General features: G+C 39.2%; 1 protein-coding gene across 1 annotated transcript; it reads right to left on the bottom strand.

Annotated features, from left to right (window-relative positions):
- LOC139766024 (uncharacterized) lies at positions 1-24,605 on the bottom strand. Its single transcript, XM_071694138.1, has 7 exons — positions 24,560-24,605; positions 19,261-19,371; positions 18,755-18,818; positions 16,184-16,311; positions 14,655-14,750; positions 6,924-7,038; positions 1-2,115 (listed from the first exon to the last, which is right to left on the bottom strand). Exons 2-7 carry the CDS (start codon positions 19,365-19,367, stop codon positions 1,033-1,035), a joined length of 1,593 nt encoding a protein of 530 aa, XP_071550239.1. The 5' UTR covers positions 19,368-19,371; positions 24,560-24,605; the 3' UTR covers positions 1-1,032.
- Between the last annotated feature and the right edge of the window lie 319 nt (positions 24,606-24,924).

The raw sequence follows: 24,924 nt of genomic DNA, 5'->3' as shown, positions 1-24,924 counted from the left end.
GTGGAAGTGAGTCACAGGGTGGGGGAGGGGTGAAAGTTCTGGGAGCGTTGAAAAATGTGTGGAAGGCGAGAACATTATCTCGGAAAGCAAAAATAGATATGTTTGAAAGAATAGTGGTTCCAACAATGTTATATTGTTGCGAGGCGTGGGCAACAGAGTTGTGCGGAGGAGGGTGGATGTGTTGGAAATGAGATGTTTTGAGGACAATATGTGGTGTGAGGTGGTGTGATCAAGTAAGTAATGAAAGGGTAAGAGAGATGTGTGGTAATAAAAAGTGTGTGGCTGAGAGAGCAGAAGAGGGTGTTTTGAAATGGTTTGGTCACATGGAAAGAATGAGTGAGGAAAGATTGAGAAAGAGGATATATGTGTCAGAGGTGGAGGGAATGAGAAGAAATGGGAGACCAAATTGGAGGTGTTAAGATGGGGTGAAAAAGATTTTGAGCGATCGGGGCCTGAACATACAGGAGGGTGAAAGGTGTGCAAGGAATAGAGTGAATTGGAACAATGTGGTATACCGGATCGACGTGCTGTCAATGGATTGAATCAGGGCTTGTGAAGCGTCTAGGGAAACCTATGGAAAGTTTTGTGGGGCCTGGATGTGGAAAGGGAGCTGTGGTTTCAGTGCATTATACATGACAGCTAGAGACTGAGTGTGTACGAATGTGGCCTTTGTTGTCTTTTACTAGCACTACCTCGCATGCATGTGGGGGAAGGGGGTTGTCATTCCATGTGTGGCGACAGGAATGAATAAAGGCAGACAGTATGAATTATGTACATGTGTATATATGTATATGTCTGTGTATGTATGTATATATGTTGAAATGTATAGGTATGTATATTTGCGTGTGTGGATGTGTGTGTATGTACATGTGTATGTGGGCGGGTTCCATTCTTTCATCTGTTTCCTTGCACTACCTCGCTAACATAGGAGACAGCGACAAAGTATAATTATAATATATAACCAGGGAAATGTTCCAAAGCAACTCCTTGATGATGCCAGGATTTCTTGCCACTCTCATGTACTTCACTGTATTACTCACATTTTCTTGACTGCTGTGATATGTATCTGCTACCAAGAGAATTCACTGAAATATTTCTTCCTAATGAAATATGATTGGAATTCTTGTTACCATGTGAAGGGGAGAATGAGTGTTTATTTTCAAGCTGCTCATGCATATTTCTTGTGATGTAAAGATTCCTCCTTGGTTGATAAGACTGAGGATTAAGTGACAAGGAAGACACTGAAAGTAGGGACCGAGTTACTTCTGATAGTTCTGGTGATAAAGGAACTTCACTGTGACTCCTGTGAGGGGTTTGTAAAAAAGCTGATAAATTGTCTACAGGTCCTTCGTAAGCTGTGGACAATGTAGGTTCCTCAGGTGTCCTTTTATCCGTGTGATGGGAGGTTGAGTTTCCATGTTGATATGAAAGAACTGGCTCCTCTGGAGTTTCATTATCTACATTTGAAGTTGTACTGAAGGATAGATGATGTTGGTAAGAGAGAACAGGTTCTTCTGGAGTACAATCCTTTCCTGACATTATAATCTTACGTGAATTAGAAGAGCTAAATGACAGCAAAGAAGGTTCCTCAGGAGTTGCACTCTTTATATTTTTCTTTGGACACGTATCCATTAGATCAATACTATTAACATTCATGCCACTTTCTTGTTTGGGAACAGTCAGTGCTAAGAGCTGCATTGTATATTCTGAGTATTCTGGCTCACTTGGGGAGCCAGGTCCATTAAGAGGCAAATTTGAGGCATTATTTACAGGGGAATCAGAAGGTTCTTCAAATGGTTGATCATCAGGGGATGGACCTGTAAATGGTATCAGATGTGACTGGTTCTTCTGGTTATCTGCTGGTTGCTTAAATTCTCCCATATCTAATGCTGATTTGTATTGTACTTTTTCCTTAACTGGTAGCTTACACACACGTAAAACATCTGGAGTAAGTTTAATGGTTTCTTTTGCTTCAGTCAGCCACTCATCCACTGTCACATTAGACCATGGAAGTGAGGATGTTGACACTGAGGATGCTGTTATATCTGATGACTGCAAGGGATGAGTGTTGCTTGTCACTGGTGTTTTAAGATTGTTATATGCTGAAATATTCATCTGAAACAAAACAATTGAAAATATCAGGATAATTCAATATGCATTATACAGTAATCATTTTTCATATGCAGTAAACATTAAAGAAACAGGATAAGTTGATTACATTATCCAGTTCTAAGGCTAAGGCTTACAAATCACTAGCCCATACTTTTACATATGATATGAATCCTCCTATCCAGCTGTACTTTCCTGCTGCTTGCCATCCAAAGTGATTTGATACCAGCCAAGCACTGGACTGGATGGGAATAAGTAACAACTTCCATATCTTAATAAAGAGATATGTTTTGTTTGATATTTCCCTCATTAATGTCCAGGAAAGACAAAGAAAATACCTAATTTGCTCACATCCGTTTTTCAGCAGTCATGTGTAATGTACTAAAACCAAAGACCCCTTTCTGCACCCAGGCCCTACAGAACTTTCTCCCTGTGGCTGCCTCATGTACATATGTAATTAATTTCCATTATATAACAAGAAGCAATATCTCAAAATACCTACTTGCCTTCACATCCTTATAAATAACTGAACTAAATTGTTTTAGAGATGTGTTGAAGTGCAGGTTCATTTAGCTAAGTTAGATAAATAATTTTCATTCATATGAAGTAAGAACAGTAGTTATGTCTTATCAATACATGAAACAATATCATTATGAGAAAAGATTCTTTGATCTCTATATATTTATCTATATCTCTAATGCCTGTTCCCACATGGAACTCCCTTAAGGGGGTGGCTATGACAACAGAGTTTCCATGACTAGTGAACCCCAGTGCTGCTTCTTACCCTTTAGTGCCTCACCCTTAACAGGCAACTGGCAGAGGGCAACTTTAGCAGTGTTTGCATAGGCTCCTAACAAATGTTCTTACTGACTACTTCTACCTAAAGTTCCTGCCTGCTACTTATATCTATGTTTCTACTAAATGTTTTTAGCTACTGCTTCTATCTATTGCTCCTACCATTTTCAGTAGGCAGGGCTAGCACATAATGCTCCCTGCAAGAAAATCTAGAGTTAAGAAGAATGAGTTACACAAGTTAATTGTTGTCAAATGTTATGCATAACAAGAGCTTGTATGTTTGTGGACAGAATGCCAGTAGTCCACATGTGGGTGAGGCAGAATAGAAAAGACAGCTACCTGGGTCAGAGGAGTGCAACTTGACAATCTCTAGTGCTAGTAAAACTGGTAATATATCTCCCTAATCGTTGGCAGCCTACCAGCAACTACCTACCACCTCAGATATTTAGTAACAAAACTTTACTTCTCCCTTAGGAAGTACTATAGATAAAATTTCCACAAATAAGGATGGAGTGAAACAGGCATTGAGGTGCCAGGTGAGAACTTTCAGGAAGGTGATAGTCATGAATGGGACAGAGCAAACTGGAGCAATGTGATTATTGTGGGAGGGGGAACATGCTCTTAATGGATAGGACTGAGGGATAACTGGGAAATGGTCTGGGGAACTTGCTGTGGATGGTAGGCAATAGTTATGATGCATTATGTGTGATAGCTAAAGAATAGATGTAAGCAAATGAGGCTGTTGTTTTGTCTGTTCCTAGTGCTATATTGACAAAGTGGGACATGGCAAATAAGTATGAAAAATCTTCTACGTCTCTCAAAGATTACTTGCAAATGTAAGGAAATGGAACCATAATGCTTACTACATGACTGGGGTCACATCTCCACAAAAAGAAAGAAAGAAAGAAAGAAAAAAAAAAGCAGCTGCTGAACTAGTCTATAAAACTGACAACGATGCTCTACCTTGATGAACATCAAAGTCAGTTCTTTATGGAAATTACTTGTGTCCAGCCATCCAAAAAATGTAGGCTTTGAGGAAAACAATTACTTATGGGGGATTTAACAGTTTTACCCCTAAAATGAGGTGAATCTATGAGGAATCATTTATTCTTATCATCATAAACCATATGAGCTCAGTAGATAGTCATTTATAGGAACTTATCCACATAGTCACTTGTCCCAGCCGATTACAAAAATTATGGCTGAAGTGGCATAAACTAGCTAGTCCTTTTATTTTCTGAACAGTGGTATATGTTTCAACCCTGTTACTGTTGGGAATCAAAAACTGGTTTTAATGGGTTTTAGAAAAAAAAAGTTGGAAAGGAAGGGAATTGAAAAGAAAGACTGGATGCTTAATTCTTTTCCTATCATAGAGAAATGGTTTACATCCTTCAAAACATAATTTCTTACATAAAGACAGCACCTTATGAGCACCAGAGATAAAGGATTTCTGCTTTACTATTGTCTCCATCAATATGGATTAAGAATTTAGGATACCATTACTGTCTTCCAGTAGATAACATCATCAAAGACCATCATATCTCCTGTTATAAGCTTTTCCATGTACATCTGCAAGAAAGACAAGGGACTTAAAGGAAAACCTATAAAAGAAATGGAAATGCTTACCCTTGGCTCTATCAAGGCTTTTGTATGCATTTTGTCAACAAACTTCTCTCACATCTCAATGGTCTTCTACACAAATTGTGTATGATTAGTTGCAGGTCATAAAAATTTTCATTCAAATGCATACCACTATTAACACACATATACCACACCAGAGCAGTTTTGCTCATGCATCTAGAAGCATGCCACATCTCCCTTCCTCCGAACCATGCTAATCCCATCCTCCCATCTTCCTGTCAGTTCATTCCTTACCTTCTCGTTCATCCTTTAATTCTGCACTATTTATCCTTATACTTTGGATACACATTAACTTAATATATTCATTGCTACGTTTGTAATTCTTCATATAGAAATGCTGTAATGTTTTCTTTTCAACTCATGGTTTCATATAGAATTACATATTTTCTAAGAATATTTAATGAAAACTTTTGTTAGAAAAAAAGTACTTTTATCTCAATCACAATGCATTATGAGCAAAAAGTTTACATATTTCGTGTGCTAGGTGTTAGCACAGTGACAAGCTGGATCTCAAGAGGGTGGGCAGTATGTATGACTAAGAACTACAAAAACTAATGAGGCTTTGGCCCCTATTCCAGACATCATCTTCTGAAGATGTCATGCTCAAAGCCACGCAAGAGAAGTCAATCAGATCCAAGCAGAGATAATGCTGAACACAGATGCTTGTTGAGCATTAAAAATCCCTCTTGCCAATATCAGCAAACAAGAAGTCCTTCAAAAATGCTAAGGTAGACCCCAGTTTCTTTATATTATAAATTGATAGATCTGTCACTACATCTGCCCATCTCTTCAGTGGTTTTTATGTTTTAGGTAGCTAGACCTGTCATTACACCTGCCTGTATCTTCTGCAGCCTGCTTCTCAACCTTGTGCCATCTACTCTACTGCTGTGTATCTTTTTGACCAATCTATCTTTTGCCATGTGTGTGTGCCTTTCTAATGACTTCTTCACTTTACATAACCTTTCCACATCTTCATCAATCATTCCAGTGGTCTTATTCCCAGCCACTGAAATCAGTCTCAGTTTATCCATCTTTACTGCCATCAGTTTCATGGCAACAGTAGAGTCACCAACACTATTGCTTGAGACGATGGTTTTACAGTAGCAGTTGTATGTGAGATTTGATTATAATGTTTCCAGGCAGGCAGCCTGAGTTATATACGGAACAATAACTTCTTAATCCAAATTGAAATGGTGCTTACAGATACAGGCTTAAGGAAACTAGATGAACAAACAAATCTTCTCAGCAATTTTCAGTAAGACTAAGAAATTCTTAGAGCATCTTGACATCAAAAAATTACACTGATGGAGATTTTTTCCAGTAATGTATCAAAACTTTTAGTGAGGAATTTTGGTTCTAGATTAATCTTTACCCAAAAGCAGTAATTTTTCAAACTTCAATAGATTCTTATATCTACTGCATTAACTCTCACTGGTTGTCTAAATATCCAAGGCACAGTCAGACAAACAAGTATCTTCCCAAGTTTTGGCAAATCCATCATGGAAAAATCAAGTCATCTGACACATGAATTTGTGAAACAAATGAACAGTTGGCAAACCTGAAGAATCTTGAGAACTATTGTACTGCTTCTCTCATTTCCTTCACGGTTTTGTGCCTGATACTTGCTCTTGGTTGCAATTCATATGTAATGACATGTAAATTAAAGGCTTGGTTGACTATGGTTCCCATAAGGAAAGGTATTTACAAAACACTTGAGAGTAAGATACAGTACTGACAATGATTCACAAATTAGAAACATGAGGCACAGACATCTGAGGCACCAACACTATACCTACAATAGGGTAGTTCATACTTTGGAAACACCATGAATCACACAATTAGTTTCAAAATGACTTTGATGTGTATTTGATGTTCAGTCAGTGTGTTGCTTCTTCTCTTTTGAAATAGTAATCTTGAATATTTCAAATCTTGAATTTGGCATACAAGCCATAAGGAGAGACTTTCTTGCCAGGCATACCAACTAAACTGATGTAGTCGAGATAAGCCTGTCATTATACTTTGCCAGTTTTATATTTTCATAGGGAAAAAAATAAAGGAAAACAGTTATTTTGCTGATTGTACACTGTGTGCAGAACGTTTTCAGATGTACATCTTTCACTTTGACACCCTGGGCATGGGCTGAGGATGAGGATGTATATACATGATGTTTGACAGCTAACTGTATCTGATCTAACTATTAAGCTGGGAAAAGAGTAATGTTCATATATATAATTTTGTCAGAGATTCAAAACTCAATAAAAATTTTTTTAGCCTACTGTTTACTGACATGGTTACTTAATTTATAAGTTACAGTTAAGATGCCATTCAGCAGGGGATGTCTGTGTAAAGAAACACAGAATACAAAATACAATACATACCTGTTTTGAAGGTGTCAGCATTGGTAGTTCCTTACCCTGAAGAACTTGCTGACCCACTTCACTTAATACTGGTGATTTATATAATGTAATGGCAGTAGTGGTTTCTTCAGAACACCTAAGAAAGGAAAATGCATTCAGATATCTTTAAATATATAGCTGAAAGCACAAATTTAATACATCTGCTTCATGATTAGTTTTTCTTCTTTTAATGATAAGACTAATCTTTGTCAAAGAGGGTGTAACTGTGACTTTGAACCCTAATCTTTCAGAAGAAAAAAAAATCTTCCAGAGGCTCAACTTTAAGTGACAATCTGTCATCTTTGTGAGCCTATTTAATGGTCATATTTCAGTAATGTAACTAGCATATAGTAGTTTTGCAACAAGAGATGTCACAAGATTGTCCAGTACTCACAGGAGATCTGTCTTATGTCAATTGATCCCCCATTTATCCAATATAATGCAAAGCAAAACATTAAAGGGACTAATCTCATGATAGTGATTTTTAAGCTTGTCCAGTAGTGATGCAATGCTAGATGTCCACTAAGCAGGTAGTAATTGGGAGGCAGCTAACAACCGGGAGGGTTAGTGACAGTTGTGTAGTGAGCCAGCACTTAAGTGGTAGTGAAGTTGTGTTCCTCTGACCCAGGTAGCTGTCTTTTCTTTCTGCTTCACTCATATGTGGATTACTGGCATTCTGTCCACAAACATACAATCTTTCCTTATCATACATAACAACTGACAACTTGTAACTCACACAGCTCATTCTTTATAACTTAAGATTTTCCTGCGGTGTACTAAGTGCTAGCCCTGCCTTTTGGGAAGATGGTAAGAGCAGTAGGTGGGAGTAGTATGTAGGAATATTTTGACAGGAGTATTAGGTAGAATCATTAGGAAGAAGTAGTAAGTGGGAGCATTAGGCAGAAGCAGTCAGTAGGAACATTAGGTAGGAGCCTCTGCAAACACTGCACTGGAGTTGCCCCCTGCCAGTAGCTTGTAAAGGCTTATTAAGGGTGAGGCACTAAAGGCTAAGAAGAGGCAATGGAGTTTACGGGTTATAGAGACATGCAGTGGCCACTGCCTTGAGGGAGTTCCGTCATTTTTTTAACTGAGATGGCACAGGAAACTGAGGCCCTAATCAAGGCCACCTCATTAACGCTACCTCGCTAATGCAGGAAACAGCGATCAAGTATAGCAATAATAATAATAATAATAATATTAATAATGATTTATATATTCTATTTATTCATTACTTACTCAATCAAACAACCTCACACCACATATTGTCCTCAAACATCTCATTTCCAACACATCAACCCTCCTCCACACGATCCTATCTATAGCCCAAGCATCGCAACAATATAACATTGTTGGAACCCCTATTCCTTCAAACATACCCATTTTTGCTTTCTGAGATAATGTTCTCGATTTCCACACTTTCTTCAAGGCTCCCAGAACCTTCACCCCCTCCCCCACCCTGTGACTCACTTCCGCTTCCATGGTTCCATTCGCTGCCAAATCCACTCCCAGATATCTAAAACACTTCACTTCCTCCAGTTTTTCTCCATTAAAACTTACCTCCCAATTGACTTGTCCCTCAATCCTACTATACCTAATAACCTTGCTCTTATTCACATTTACTCTCAGCTTTCTTCTTTCACACACTTTACCAAACTCAGTCACCAGCTTCTACAGTTTCTCACCTGAATCGGCCACCAGTGCTGTATCATCAGCGAACAACAACTGACTCACTTCCCAAGCCCTCTCATCCACAACAGACTGCATCCTTGCCCCTCTCTCCAAAACTCTTGCATTCACCTCCCTAACAATCCCATCCATAAACAGAGTAAAAAAACATGGAGACATCACACACCCCTGCCACAAACCAACATGCACTGGGAACCAATCACTTTCCTCTCTTCCTACTCGTACACATGCCTTACATCCTCAATAAAAACTTTTCACTGCTTCTAACAACTTGCCCCCCCACACCATATACTCTATCAACTATCTCTATCTCTATCAACTCTACCATATGCCTTCTCCATATCCATAAATGCTACATACAGATCCATTTGTTTTTCTAAGTATTTCTCACATACATTCTTCAAAGCAAACACCTGATCCACACATCCTCTACCACTTCTGAAACCACACTGCTCTTCCCCAATCTGATGCTCTGTACATGCCTTCACCCTCTCAATCAATACCCTCCCATATAATTTGCCAGGAATACTCAACAAACTTATACCTCTGTAATAAGAACACTCATCTTTATCCTCTTTGCCTTTGGACTATGGCACTACGTGTGCATTCCGTCAATCCTCAGGCACTTCACCATGAGCCATACATACATTGAATATCCTCACTAACCAGTCAACAACACAGTCACCCCCTATTTTGATACATTCCACTGCAATACCATCCAAACCCGTCGCCTTGCTGGCTTTCATCTTCCACAAAGCTTTCACTACCTCTTCTCTGTTTACCAAACCATTCTCTCTGACCCTCTCGCTTCGCACACCACCTCAACCAAAACACCCTATATCTACCACTCTATCATCTAACACATTCAACAAACTTTGAAAATACCCACTCCATCTCCTTCTCACATCACCAGGGGAGACTGAGTACAGAATGGGAAAAGGGGAGAACAAAGGAGTTAAGAGGAGTGGGGGAGGAATGGGATATATTTAAGGAAGCAGTGATGGCTTGCGCAAAAGATTCTTGTGGCATGAGAAGCGTGGGAGGTGGGTTGATTAGAATGGGTAGTGAGTGGTGGGATGAAGAAGTAAGATTATTAGTGAAAGAGAAGAGAGAGGCATTTGGACGATTTTTGCTGGGAAAAATGCAAATGAGTGGGAGATGTATAAAAGAAAGAGGCAGGAGGTCAAGAGAAAGGTGCAAGAGGTGAAAAAGAGGGCAAATGAAAGTTGGGGTGAGAGAGTATCATTAAATTTTAGGGAGAATAAAAAGATGTTCTGGAAGGATGTAAATAAAGTGCGTAACACAAGGGAGCAAATGGGAACTTCAGTGAAGGGGGCTAATGGAGAGGTGATAATAAGTAGTGGAGATGTGAGAAGGAGATGGAGTGAGTATTTTGAAGGTTTGTTGAATGTGTTTGATGATAGAGTGGCAGATATAGGGTGTTTTGGTCGAGGTGGTGTGCAAAGTGAGAGGGTTAGGGAAAATGATTTGGTAAACAGAGAAGAGGTAGTAAAAGCTTTGTGGAAGATGAAAGCTGGCAAGGCAGCAGGTTTGGATGGTATTGCAGTGGAATTTATTAAAAAAGGGGGTGACTGTATTGTAGACTGGTTGGTAAGGTTATTTAATGTATGTATGATTCATGGTGAGGTGCCTGAGGATTGGCGGAATGCTTGCATAGTGCCATTGTACAAAGGCAAAGGGGATAAGAGTGAGTGCTCAAATTACAGAGGTATAAGTCTGTTGAGTATTCCTGGTAAATTATATGGGTGGGTATTGATTGAGAGGGTGAAGGCATGTACAGAGCATCAGATTGGGGAAGAGCAGTGTGGTTTCAGAAGTGGTAGAGGATGTGTGGATCAGGTGTTTGCTTTGAAGAATGTATGTGAGAAATACTTAGAAAAGCAAATGGATTTGTATGTAGCATTTATGGATCTGGAGAATTCATATGACAGAGTTGATAGAGATGCTCTGTGGAAGGTATTAAGAATATATGGTGTGGGAGGCAAGTTGTTAGAAGCAGTGAAAAGTTTTTATTGAGGATGTAAGGCATGTGTACATGTAGGAAGAGAGGAAAGTGATTGGTTCTCAGTGAATGAAGGTTTGTGGCAGGGGTGTGTGATGTCTCCATGGTTGTTTAATTTGTTTATGGATGGGGTTGTTAGGGAGGTGAATGCAAGAGTTTTGGAAAGAGGGGCAAGTATGCAGTCTGTTGGGGATGAGAGAGCTTGGGAAGTGAGTCATTTGTTGTTCGCTGATGATACAGCGCTGGTGGCTGATTCATGTGAGAAACTGCAGAAGCTGGTGACTGAGTTTGGTAAAGTGTGTGAAAGAAGAAAGTTAAGAGTAAATGTGAATAAGAGCAAGGTTATTAGGTACAGTAGGGTTGAGGGTCAAGTCAATTGGGAGGTAAGTTTGAATGGAGAAAAACTGGAGGAAGTAAAGTGTTTTAGATATCTGGGAGTGGATCTGGCAGCGGATGGAACCATGGAAGCGGAAGTGAATCATAGGATGGGGGAGGGGGCGCAAATTCTGGGAGCCTTGAAGAATGTGTGGAAGTCGAGAACATTATCTCGGAAAGCAAAAATGGGTATGTTTGAAGGAACAGTGGTTCCAACAATGTTGTATGGTTGCAAGGCGTGGGCTATGGATAGAGTCGTGCGCAGGAGGGTGGATGTGCTGGAAATGAGATATTTGAGGACAATATGTGGTGTGAGGTGGTTTGATCGAGTAAGTAACGTAAGGGTAAGAGAGATGTGTGGAAATAAAAAGTGTGGTTGAGAGAGCAGAAGAGGGTGTTTTGAAATGGTTTGGTCACATGGAGAGAATGAGTGAGGAAAGACTGAGAAAGAGGATATATGTGTCGGAGGTGGAGGGAACAAGGAGAAGTGGGAGACCAAATTGGAGGTGGAAAGATGGAGTGAAAAAGATTTTGAGTGATCGGGGCCTGAACATGCAGGAGGGTGAAAGGCATGCAAGGAATAGAGTGAATTGGAACGATGTGGTATACCGGGGTCGACGTGCTGTCAATGGATTGAACCAGGGCATGTGAAGCGTCTGGGGTAAACCATGGAAAGTTCTGTGGGGCCTGGATGTGGAAAGGTAGCTGTGGTTTTGGTGCATTATTACATGACAGCTAGAGACTGAGTGTGAACGAATAGGGCCTTTGTTGTCTTTTCCTAACGCTACCTCATGCACATGCGGGGGGAGGGGGTTGTATTTTATGTGTTGCAGGGTGGCGATGGGAATGAATAGAGGCAGACGGTATGAATTATGTACATGTGTATATATGTATATGTGTGTGTGTGTTTATATATGTATACGTTGAGATGTATAGGTATATATATTTGCATGTGTGGACGTGTATGTATATACATGTGTATGTGGGTGGGTTGGGCATCTCCTGTATGAGCAAGGTAGCATCAAGAACAGATGACAGAGCCTTTGAGGGGAAATTCCTCAGTTGGCTCCTTTTTCTGTTCCTTCTTTTGTACAGTAATACAGAAAGGGAGGGTTCCAGCCACCTGCTCCCACCACTCTTAGTCGCCTTCTATGATGTGCAAAGAATGCATGGGCAGTATTCTTTCTTCCCTATCCCCAGGGATAACATACCATAGCCTGAGCCAGGCATCCATTTTATCGACCAACTCCCTAAGAGTGGATGAACAGTTGGGTTAACTATGAACTGACTACCGCAACTAGAATTTGAACCTATGCACTTAACCCTGGGCAGCCCACGAATGCATCTTGGTCAGGAATGCATATTGCTACACTAAGGAAGTTGGAACAGGCATCAGAGATATGGATAAACAAATAGATAGTTAGATAGCTTTCCACTAACCAAAGAATCTGTACACCAAGTATGGCATTTGTACATCAATACTCAGCAAAATGTACTGTATGGACAGTTACAAAGACATGAGAAGAAAGATGGGTATGCAGAGACTGAAATCAATGTACAAGTTTTTTTTTTTTTTTTTTTTTTTTTTGCTTTGTCGCTGTCTCCCGCGTTTGCAAGGTAGCGCAAGGAAACAGACGAAAGAAATGGCCCAACCCACCCCCATACACATGTATATACATACGTCCACACATGCAAATATACATACCTACACAGCTTTCCATGGTTTACCCCAGACGCTTCACATGCCTTGATTCAATCCACTAACAGCACGTCAACCCCGGTATACCACATCGCTCCAATTCACTCTATTCCTTGCCCTCCTTTCACCCTCCTGCATGTTCAGGCCCCGATCACACAAAATCTTTTTCACTCCATCTTTCCACCTCCAATTTGGTCTCCCTCTTCTCCTCGTTCCCTCCACCTCCGACACATATATCCTCTTGGTCAATCTTTCCTCACTCATTCTCTCCATGTGCCCGAACCATTTCAAAACACCCTCTTCTGCTCTCTCAACCACGCTCTTTTTATTTCCACACATCTCTCTTACCCTTACGTTACTTACTCGATCAAACCACCTCACACCACACATTGTCCTCAAACATCTCATTTCCAGCACATCCATCCTCCTGCGCACAACTCTATCCATAGCCCACGCCTCGCAACCATACAACATTGTTGGAACCACTATTCCTTCAAACATACCCATTTTTGCTTTCCGAGATAATGTTCTCGACTTCCACACATTCTTCAAGGCTCCCAGAATTTTCGCCCCCTCCCCCACCCTATGATCCACTTCCGCTTCCATGGTTCCATCCGCTGCCAGATCCACTCCCAGATATCTAAAACACTTCACTTCCTCCAGTTTTTATCCATTCAAACTCACCTCCCAATTGACTTGACCCTCAACCCTACTGTACCTAATAACCTTGCTCTTATTCACATTTACTCTTAACTTTCTTCTTTCACACACTTTACCAAACTCAGTCACCAGCTTCTGCAGTTTCTCACATGAATCAGCCACCAGCGCTGTATCATCAGCGAACAACAACTGACTCACTTCCCAAGCTCTCTCATCCCCAACAGACTTCATACTTGCCCCTCTTTCCAAAACTCTTGCATTCACCTCTCTAACAACCCCATCCATAAACAAATTAAACAACCATGGAGACATCACACACCCCTGCCGCAAACCTACATTCACTGAGAACCAATCACTTTCCTCTCTTCCTACACGTACACATGCCTTACATCCTCGATAAAAACTTTTCACTGCTTCTAACAACTTGCCTCCCACACCATATATTCTTAATACCTTCCACAGAGCATCTCTATCAACTCTGTCATATGCCTTCTCCATATCCATAAATGCTACATACAAATCCATTTGCTTTTCTAAGTATTTCTCACATACATTCTTCAAAGCAAACACCTGATCCACACATCCTCTACCACTTCTGAAACCACACTGCTCTTCCCCAATCTGATGCTCTGTACATGCCTTCACCCTCTCAATCAATACCCACCCATATAATTTACCAGGAATACTCAACAAACTTATACCTCTGTAATTTGAGCACTCACTCTTATCCCCTTTGCCTTTGTACAATGGCACTATGCACGCATTCCACCAATCCTCAGGCACCTCACCATGAGTCATACATACATTAAATAACCTTACCAACCAGTCAACAATACAGTCACCCCCTTTTTTAATAAATTCCACTGCAATACCATCCAAACCTGCTGCCTTGCCGGCTTTCATCTTCCGCAAAGCTTTTACTACCTCTTCTCTGTACAAGTTAACTCCAAAAAACACATCTTCAGTTATTTCTAGAAACCCTGTTTTAGATACTATGCCATATCATGTGGTCCTCCATATTTCCTCCATGCACCCCTGTTCCCGCAAAATCCTTATCTCCCATAAACTTATACCCCTCTCAGCCATATGTTATGTTCTTCTACTTCATTCTTGATCTCCCCTTCATCTCATATTAATGTGTACATGGATCACCAAAGGTGGCAAAGAAAGAGAATATAATTATTTCTTGACATCCTATTACAAGAAACTGTTAACTCTGGGGGCTGAGGAAAGTGTGGAAGATTACAAAGTAGTCAATCACATCACCTACCTATCAGATGTTTCCTCCTTGTTCTCGGCTACATTCTCTTTATCGTCATCAACCTTCTCAGCTGTGATTTTGGGCTGAGGTGGAACGTAATCATATCTATATCATATAAAAGAAAGCAAACTATGCATTAGAAGCATAAATGCATTTGTCTATTGATATAATGACCCTTGCATTTGACCTAAAGATATTCAACTTGCCCTTCAAATAAATTCTAACCATAAGATCCTTAAACCCTTTTCCCATACTAAAATGCAATGTTCAAAACCACTTTCTAAGTACTGTACATACCTATGAAGTCATTTCATTACCTTGACTTTCAGTGGAATAAGTACCTTAAGTCCAGTTGCTAAGAATTACGGCAGAACTGTAACTTGACCAGGTGAAAAGGTTCTGTGAACCTTTTATTTTTAAGGGGCAAGAAGGATCTTGAAAAGTAGGAGGGTATTCAAACTAGATTGTTGTACTGGGGCAAGGGGCAGGTAGTGGACAAAGCTTCAAGTAAGGAGAGTGTCTTCTTTACATAACAGGAGCTTGGAAAGTCTCGGCAATGTATGATGTAAACAAAAGGTTGCTTAATGCTGTTATGGGTTTTAAACATTCATAAACAATAATATGATCAAATGATCTTAAGTTATTATGGGTTGCACCAAGGCCATGTAATGCCATCAAAGATATGCATCTTTATGCTAGAGGGAATATTAGAGATCTAAGAACAAACAGAAGGTTGAGAGACCTGATTACAAGCATAACAACAGAGAATGCATGTGTATGATGCTGATTAATTAGCAAATACTAAATTATTTCTAATAGTAAATTGTTTGTTAAACTTACAGTAAAGCAAAAATTTTGGGCTTAAAAAATAAATAGGCAATCCCTGTTTAATAAAAGTAAGTTTTTTTAACATTTGATTGCCTTTTCCTGCATGGCAAAGCAGTGCCAGGAGCAGGTGAGGAATGGCCTCATTTGTTCACAATTATTTCCAGTTGTGAGTGACACCAAATGAAAATGGTATTTGGTAAAAAGGAGCACAAGATGGGTTTTTGACACAAAGATGACTTGTATTACAAAAGTTTATATGGATGTTGTGAGAAATGAATGTGTCATTGCTGTAGACAGAGTAAAAAATGAGATCAGAGATATAAAGTTAAGGAGCATTTAGTAATAACTTACACAGAATGGAAGAGGAGAAATTGGCAGAAACACTGTATATGAATAAAGAAACAGAACAAAGTAAGAGGACACATGTTTGAGGGATCTGTTTGCAGCAAGGAATCTTGCATAAAAGTCAAGTGACTGGCATGCCAAGCAAGCTCTGGTAAAGTCATCTTCCTTCATAGTGAGGGATACAGACAGACATATGAAAAGGATTCTGGACCATAAAGAAGCCATACTGATAATATATTAGGTTATGGAATTCCTTAATAAATCAGTTCATCAAAAATGTTCAAATTTGTGAAATTTTTGTGAATTTCTCGTCATGTCTGAAAAAAGAAGTTAATCAAATTCAATTAAATGGGTAGGCCATTTACCTCTTCAGATATTGTTCCATCTTATCAATACCATTGCTTTGTTGATTCACAAGTTCCTGCACTGATTCAAGATAGCTGGAAAAGTTAGTGACTTCTGCAAGCTTCTCTCGTACTTCTTGAGACTGTTTCTGTAAATCAACCAATGGGAAAATTAGGTATTTTACTCTCATTTGTTTTACTCTGCCCTTCCATACCTAGGTTTCAGGATTTAAAAATGTAAGAGTAACTCTTGATTCATAAGGCATTGACAATAGAAGACCTGTCACACAAAAATGATTTATAAACTTAACACAAACCTATCAAATGTACTAAAGTAAGTAGTTCATTACCAGACATTTATGATGCAGCCCAAAAAAGGAGAATAATTCACAAATTACTAGAAAAACCTATAAATTCAACCAATAGCTTAATCTGTTCCCCAGGTTCTGCTTAAAATTATTTGCATTAGTTTTTATCTTCAGAGAGGAGATCCAGAGATAAAAACATTGCAATATCACAATGAAATGAATAAAAACTGAATGGGTCTTAAAATACTACAAAAGTATTTGCTAGTTCTTCCTATTTAAAATGGACTTATGTATTCTTTCTCTTTGTAATTGGGTTTCAAAAACCAACACAGATATACTTTGTCTCTTAATAAATTAACCTCATTCTTCAAAAATCTTGGTACTTATATACAGTGACAAGAGATATACGTAAATGGTGGTACAGAGAAGGATGAATGTTTAGGCATTTCAAATATGAATAACAGTGAAAGAAGTGTTTCAAGTTCATATATGAGATGCTCATATCTAAACCTAGGCAATTCCATGGATTACAAGAATGTGTGCATATTAACACAATAGATGAACCTCAACAAATAATAAAACACATAATTACGTGTAGGAAGAGAGGGAAGTGATTGGTTCTCAGTGAATGTAGGTTTGCGGCAGGGGTGTGTGATGTCTCCATGGTTGTTTAATTTGTTTATGGATGGGGTTGTTAGGGAGGTAAATGCAAGAGTTTTGGAAAGAGGGGCAAGTATGAAGTCTGTTGGGGATGAGAGAGCTTGGGAAGTGAGTCAGTTGTTGTTCGCTGATGATACAGCGCTGTTGGCTGATTCATGTGAGAAACTGCAGAAGCTGGTGACTGAGTTTGGAAAAGTGTGTGGAAGAAGAAAGTTAAGAGTAAATGTGAATAAGAGCAAGGTTATTAGGTACAGTAGGGTTGAGGGTCAAGTCAACTGGGAGGTGAGTTTGAATGGATAAAAACTGGAGGAAGTGAAGTGTTTTAGATATCTGGGAGTGGATCTGGCAGCGGATGGAACCATGGAAGCGGAAGTGGATCATAGGGTGGGGGAGGGGGCGAAAATCCTGGGGGCCTTGAAGAATGTGTGGAAGTCGAGAACATTATCTCGGAAAGCAAAAATGGGTATGTTTGAAGGAATAGTGATTCCAACAATGTTGTATGGTTGCGAGGCGTGGGCTATGGATAGAGTTGTGCGCAGGAGGATGGATGTGCTGGAAATGAGATGTTTGAGGACAATGTGTGGTGTGAGGTGGTTTGATCGAGTGAGTAACGTAAGGGTAAGAGAGATGTGTGGAAATAAAAAGAGCGTGGTTGAGAGAGCAGAAGAGGGTGTTTTGAAGTGGTTTGGGCACATGGAGAGGATGAGTGAGGAAAGATTGACCAAGAGGATATATGTGTCGGAGGTGGAGGGAACAAGGAGAAGAGGGAGACCAAATTGGAGGTGGAAAGATGGAGTGAAAAAGATTTTGTGTGATCGGGGCCTGAACATGCATGAGGGTGAAAGGAGGGCAAGGAATAGAGTGAATTGGAGCGATGTGGTATACCGGGGTTGACGTGCTGTCAGTGGATTGAAGCAAGGCATGTGAAGCGTCTGGGGTAAACCATGGAAAGCTGTGTAGGTATGTATATTTGCGTGTGTGGACGTATGTATATACATGTGTATGGGGGGGGGGGGGGGGGGTTGGGCCATTTCTTTCGTCTGTTTCCTTGCGCTACCTCGCAAACGCGGGAGACAGCGACAAAGTATAATAAAAAAAAAATTACAACATAATTCCCACATCTTCAGTATATGCATAAAGGACAAATACAACACAGTCTACTGACCAACACATGGTCAGTGACCTTTAACGCATGTAAAGATATGGATGATTACAGCATGATCCACTGATGTTTAGCACATGTTCAGAGATGAATAAATACAAAAGACTGGCTGACCTTCCATACATGACCAAAGATGGAAAACTACAACACTAATTCACTTATCTGGAGCATAAGCAGTGAGTTTGATGAATATAACATGACTCAGACAAAGATGGAAAATATATGACTGAACTTCAATGTACATTTAAAGATGGATATTAATCAAGGAATAAATGTCATTCAGTTCTGTGCAAGCACTGAAGCAGATACAACATATTTTGAGTAACTTTAAATACAAACAAAGAGACAGATAAATACATGATTCAATAAACTTCATATCTTGAGTACATGTAATGAGATAGGCGATTCATTTTTTCTTCAGTATTAAGGCAGACACTGATAACCAAAGCATGATTCACTAACCTTCAAATCTTGACTTTCCTTTTTGAGTATGCCTAAGCCTCTGTCATAGTTCTGAGGATTTTGTCTGGAAAACAAGATAATTTGGTAATCTAATGAGGGAAAATCTAGTACCAACAACCTGCAGTTTTGAACATAGTATCATATATTTAAAAAAAAAATAAAAGCAAGGAAAATATAAAAAGATCTGGTTTAATAACTTGGTACAGGTAGCATAAATGCACTACAATAACTAGACATATGATATTCATCTTGACAGTATCATTAAATTCGATTTCTCAGATGAAAAATTTTATTCAGAAACTAGCAAGTTTCCAATACCCATACAGACTAAGCTCTACCAAAACTAACCCAAGTTGATTAAAAAACAAAATTAATGACTGTAAGTGTTTGAAAAAATAGTTTACTATCACCACATACTGACAGGTTAGGTATTGAAGCAAACCTAACAATCTATCTATGAACCTGCTAACAGAAAAAAGACAAAGAAATAGATTCAGCTTGCTTACCCAGCAGGCTTGTTCAACTGTTCCTTTAAATCTCGAATCTGCTCGTTAACATGCTTACACAAGGACCGAAATTGACTGAAGAAAGGCTTGGTTTGATTTTCATCCATTGTGCTGTGGGAGAAAATGGTGCATGAATATCAATAATTCAATATATGTTTGAAGATGTACTTACATTCATGCATGAAGACCGTAAAATATCCAGACAGCAGGGGATGACTGAAATCACTCAGATCCTACTCTGCATGGTAAAGATGAATAAGAAATGGAAAATCCTCGAGAGTCTGGTTTTCAGCTTTAACTATACCTATTAACTTCAAAATATATTCAGTATATTATGCTGAAATCAACTGATAAAGATAAGCATGACTCAAAAATTATGAATGCAAATTTTCTTGAAAGTATATGGTATTAAGATTTAAAGAAAAAAGAAAATCTTCCTGAAAACATAATGCAATTAGTTTTGTAGAAATGTATTTTGATGATTGCTAGCATTCACACATCACATAAAACCAAACATTATTTTTGTTCATTCTATTTATACATGAAAATGAATTTTTTTTTTTCTTTTTTTGCTTTGTCGCTGTCTCCCGCGTTTGCGAGGTAGCGCAAGGAAACAGACGAAAGAAATGGCCCAACCCACCCCCATACACATGCCTTGATTCAATCCACTGACAGCACGTCAACCCCGGTATACCACATCGCTCCAATTCACTCTATTCTTTGCCCTCCTTTCACCCTCCTGCATGTTCAGGCCCCGATCACACAAAATCTTTTTCACTCCATCTTTCCACCTCCAATTTGGTCTCCCTCTTCTCCTCGTTCCCTCCACCTCCGACACATATATCCTCTTGGTCAATCTTTCCTCACTCATTCTCTCCATGTGACCAAACCATTTCAAAACACCCTCTTCTGCTCTCTCAACCACGCTCTTTTTATTTCCACACATCTCTCTTACCCTTACGTTACTTACTCGATCAAACCACCTCACACCACACATAGTCCTCAAACATCTCATTTCCAGCACATCCATCCTCCTGCGCACAACTCTATCCATAGCCCACGCCTCGCAACCATACAACATTGTTGGAACCACTATTCCTTCAAACATACCCATTTTTGCTTTCCGAGATAATGTTCTCGACTTCCACACATTCTTCAAGGCTCCCAGAATTTTCGCCCCCTCCCCCACCCTATGATCCACTTCCGCTTCCATGGTTCCATCCGCTGCCAGATCCACTCCCAGATATCTAAAACACTTCACTTCCTCCAGTTTTTCTCCATTCAAACTCACCTCCCAATTGAATTGACCCTCAACCCTACTGTACCTAATAACCTTGCTCTTATTCACATTTACTCTTAACTTTCTTCTTTCACACACTTTACCAAACTCAGTCACCAGCTTCTGCAGTTTCTCACATGAATCGGCCACCAGCGCTGTATCATCAGCAAACAACAACTGACTCACTTCCCAAGCTCTCTCATCCCCAACAGACTTCATACTTGCCCCTCTTTCCAAAACTCTTGCATTCACCTCCCTAACTACCCCATCCATAAACAAATTAAACAACCATGGAGACATCACACACCCCTGCCGCAAACCTACATTCACTGAGAACCAATCACTTTCCTCTCTTCCTACACGTACACATGCCCTACATCCTCGATAAAAACTTTTCACTGCTTCTAACAACTTGCCTCCCACACCATATATTCTTAATACCTTCCACAGAGCATCTCTATCAACTCTATCATATGCCTTCTCCAGATCCATAAATGCTACATACAAATCCATTTGCTTTTCTAAGTATTTCTCACATACATTCTTCAAAGCAAACACCTGATCCACACATCCTCTACCACATCTGAAACCACACTGCTCTTCCCCAATCTGATGCTCTGTACATGCCTTCACCCTCTCAATCAATACCCCCCCATATAATTTGCCAGGAATACTCAACAAACTTATACCTCTGTAATTTGAGCACTCACTCTTATCCCCTTTGCCTTTGTACAATGGCACTATGCACGCATTCCGCCAATCCTCAGGCACCTCACCATGAGTCATGCATACATTAAATAACCTTACCAACCAGTCAACAATACAGTCACCCCCTTTTTTTATAAATTCCACTGCAATACCATCCAAACCTGCTGCCTTGCCGGCTTTCATCTTCCGCAAAGCTTTTACTACCTCTTCTCTGTTTACCAACTCATTTTCCCTAACCCTCGCACTTTGCACACCACCTCAACCAAAACACCCTATATCTGCCATTCTATCATCAAACACATTCAACAAACCTTCAAAATACTCACTCCATCTCCTTCTCACATCACCACTACTTGTTATCACCTCCCCATTTGCGCCCTTCACTGAAGTTCCCATTTGCTCCCTTGTCTTACGCACTTTATTTACCTCCTTCCAGAACATCTTTTTATTCTCCCTAAAATTTAATGATACTCTCTCACCCCAACTCTCATTTGCCCTTTTTTTCACCTCTTGCACCTTTCTCTTGACCTCCTTTCTCTTTCTTTTATACGTCTCCCACTCAATATCATTTTTTCCCTGCAAAAATCGTCCAAATGCCTCTCTCTTCTCTTTCACTAATACTCTTACTTCTTCATCCCACCACTCACTACCCTTTCTAATCAACCCACCTCCCACTCTTCTCATGCCACAAGCATCTTTTGCGCAATCCATCACTGATTCCCTAAATACATCCCATTCCTCCCCCACTCCCCTTACTTCCATTGTTCTCACCTTTTTCCATTCTGTACTCAGTCTCTCCTGGTACTTCCTCACACAAGTCTCCTTCCCAAGCTCACTTACTCTCACCACCCTCTTCACCCCAACATTCACTCTTCTTTTCTGAAAACCCATACAAATCTTCACCTTAGCCTCCACAAGATAATGATCAGACATCCCTCCAGTTGCACCTCTCAGCACATTAACATCCAAAAGTCTCTCTTTCGCGCGCCTGTCAATTAATGAATAAGAATCTAATTTTTCATGACTTACATTTCCAAGAATTAATTTATGTAAATACAGTTTGACATGGAGACTATCTTACACTAGGATCCAAGCCTATGTAGGCTTATTTTAAAGCCATCAAACTTTTAGCTATTATGGATCATAATAAATTGAGATTCTGGGTCTTATACATTTATCAAGCCTGAAAAACAGAAGCTTTTAGCTTCATGATTCTCACAATTTGCCTGCAAAATCAATCATTTGCTACCATTAGTAGGTTTTTTTTTCATACTATTCTCCATTTCCCGCGATAGCGAGGTAGCATTAAGAACAGAGGACTGGGCCTTTGAGGAAATATCCTCACCTGTCCCCCTTCTGTTCCTTCTTTTGGAAAACTAAAAAAAAAAAAAACGAGAGGGGAGGATTTCCAGCCCCCCGCTCCCTTCCCTTTTAGTCGCCTTCTACGACATGCAGGGAATACGTGGGAAGTATTCTTTCTCCCCTATCCCCAGGGATAGTAGGTAACCAGACTAATAATCGACTCCCTGTAAATGTTAATCCACAACCTTTTTCGATTGTTAAGAGCCCTTAACAATGACTTCACAACCTTTATTGATTGTGATGAGCCCTTAACAATGACTTCAAAAGGTGTATAATAGCAGTCTTACATGATGACGGTTTTAAGACTTCTAGTATCTTATATGATGTCCATATGCAACTTCCAATTCTAAAACACTTGTTTCTTTTGTCAGTATCTTATCTTTGATTAAGTTGCATGATACTAAAATGCATGTTATAACAGTAATTCATTGCATCTGTGTACTGTACATTAACTTCTTTGCATTAACATAAATATACCTCACATGGTATGATCATTTTCATGAAAAGCTACAGAAAGTGGTATGCCAATTGAATTGAAAATTTGCCCAAAACTGTATTACCTCAGTGGATGCCATTTACCATATGACCACTATAATCTACAAAAGCTTTTATGCAAAATTTGTGAAATGTGGCATTTTCATGTATGCTGCTTAGTGTGAAACTTTCCGGTACAAAACTTAACCGATACAAGATCTGTCACTCTTGTGAAATTCAATCTTAAGACAGTACTTAAGTAAAAATGTAAAGCACCACCCTTTCAGTGAAGGCCATATTGTGGAAACATAAGTCAAGTTACGAGCTGTCAGCTGGCTGAGAATGTCGCATCCAGAGTGCTTTACATCCCGAACACCTAAGTGGGCTGAGCTCATGCCAGGGACCAAACCCATGCCAGGGGATAAAAAGTCAACAAAACTAACACTACACCACCAAAACATGTAATGTTTTAAGTAAACTTGGTAAAATTGGATGTCTGGGGCATGCCTTGACGCACTAACTTACACTTATAAAATAATAAAAAGAAATTTCATGGTTGGATAAATTTTGAGTCACTTTCATCTAGAGCACTTTTACAACGGAATAAGTTTGCGAAAATATGAAAATATAAAAGCTAACCCAGTCAAATGGTGCTCCAAAATTAAACTCACATCATTATCTATTCAACCACAGAAAACAAATCATCTATGTCAATATTCATCTATTACTATTAATTCCCTTCCTAATTTCATTATTTGTCTAAAGCACTGTGCTATTCAAAACTAATAATGCTCCCCAAAAATAAACTGGTAATTATTTACTTCTGAGACACGGCATTTCTAACTTGGCAAAATACATAAATATTGAACAAATTGGAATATTTTACCGAAGACAGCACATGAAGGATATATAAAACACTTATTTTCAAAATGGTTCTCATATATGCAAAATGATGATAGCACAGAGTAAAGAATAACGACGAAAGTTTAAACATTCGAGAGAGAGAGAGAGAGAGAATTGAACGATTTCATGATTAAAAACGATTACCAATTAATGACCTGAGCCGTTACCAGCACCAATTATAATCAGAGATTAGTTACAAACACAGTGAGATCATGAGCACCTAATTCATTCCATAAAACACGTTTCATTAAAACATCTTGTAAGTTGACATACTTGAACGGCATTTTTACCGTGAACTTCGAGTATTCTAGCTAGTCATTCTCTCTGACAGATGAAGATAATATCAAACACCATCAACACAATCCTGGGAGGAGACGACCTGTACTAATTTAATCATTAAGCCAAACCACAGACCGATGGTAATCCACCATATTGACTTACAAAATCTCCCTAAGCAAATGTTTAGACCTAATTATGATGGGAAACCGTGGTCTGTATTGGGATGTACGTTATGGCAGACTATCATGTGAAAATATACCCAATATCTACATAAAAATGGATGTTCTCACATACACTCCACTTAAACTGTTTAAATGTTTCCTCCAAGATGGTAAACACACAGAACTGCCAACTGTAACGACGAGTTTAATTTCTAAAATCTCAAAGTTTCTGTTTTTTTTTATTATAGTAGGCAGTAATTAAGACAAAGTTAATCATATATATCTTAATCTAATGACTTACGTCCCAAAATCATCCAGATATTTGCGTCACTATGTGTTTGATACAGAATTGCCAATATCATAGTCTCAATATTCATTTTCATTTGAGTTTTCTTCTACATAAGTAAGCAGAATTGTTGAAAAAAAAAATTGCTGTTTCCTATTTTCTCATCAAAAATCGATAAAGTAAAGAATTAGAAATCTGAAATGCATTAGTAA

Source organism: Panulirus ornatus, chromosome 56 (assembly GCF_036320965.1).
Source record: "Panulirus ornatus isolate Po-2019 chromosome 56, ASM3632096v1, whole genome shotgun sequence".
NCBI lineage: Eukaryota > Metazoa > Arthropoda > Malacostraca > Decapoda > Palinuridae > Panulirus > Panulirus ornatus.
This window is presented reverse-complemented; position numbering and strand designations above follow the sequence as displayed.

Bases quoted from the DNA above. Each gene is read 5' to 3' on its own strand.
- LOC139766024 (XM_071694138.1), bottom strand. From the start codon at position 19,367: ATGGATGAAAATCAAACCAAGCCTTTCTTCAGTCAATTTCGGTCCTTG. The intron at 16,312-18,754 runs GTTAGTGAATCA...GTTGATTTACAG, and splicing joins AGGAAAGTCAAGATTTGAAG to AAACAGTCTCAAGAAGTACG. The intron at 7,039-14,654 runs GTAGGTGATGTG...TTCCTTTCTTAG, and splicing joins AAGGAGGAAACATCTGATAG to GTGTTCTGAAGAAACCACTA.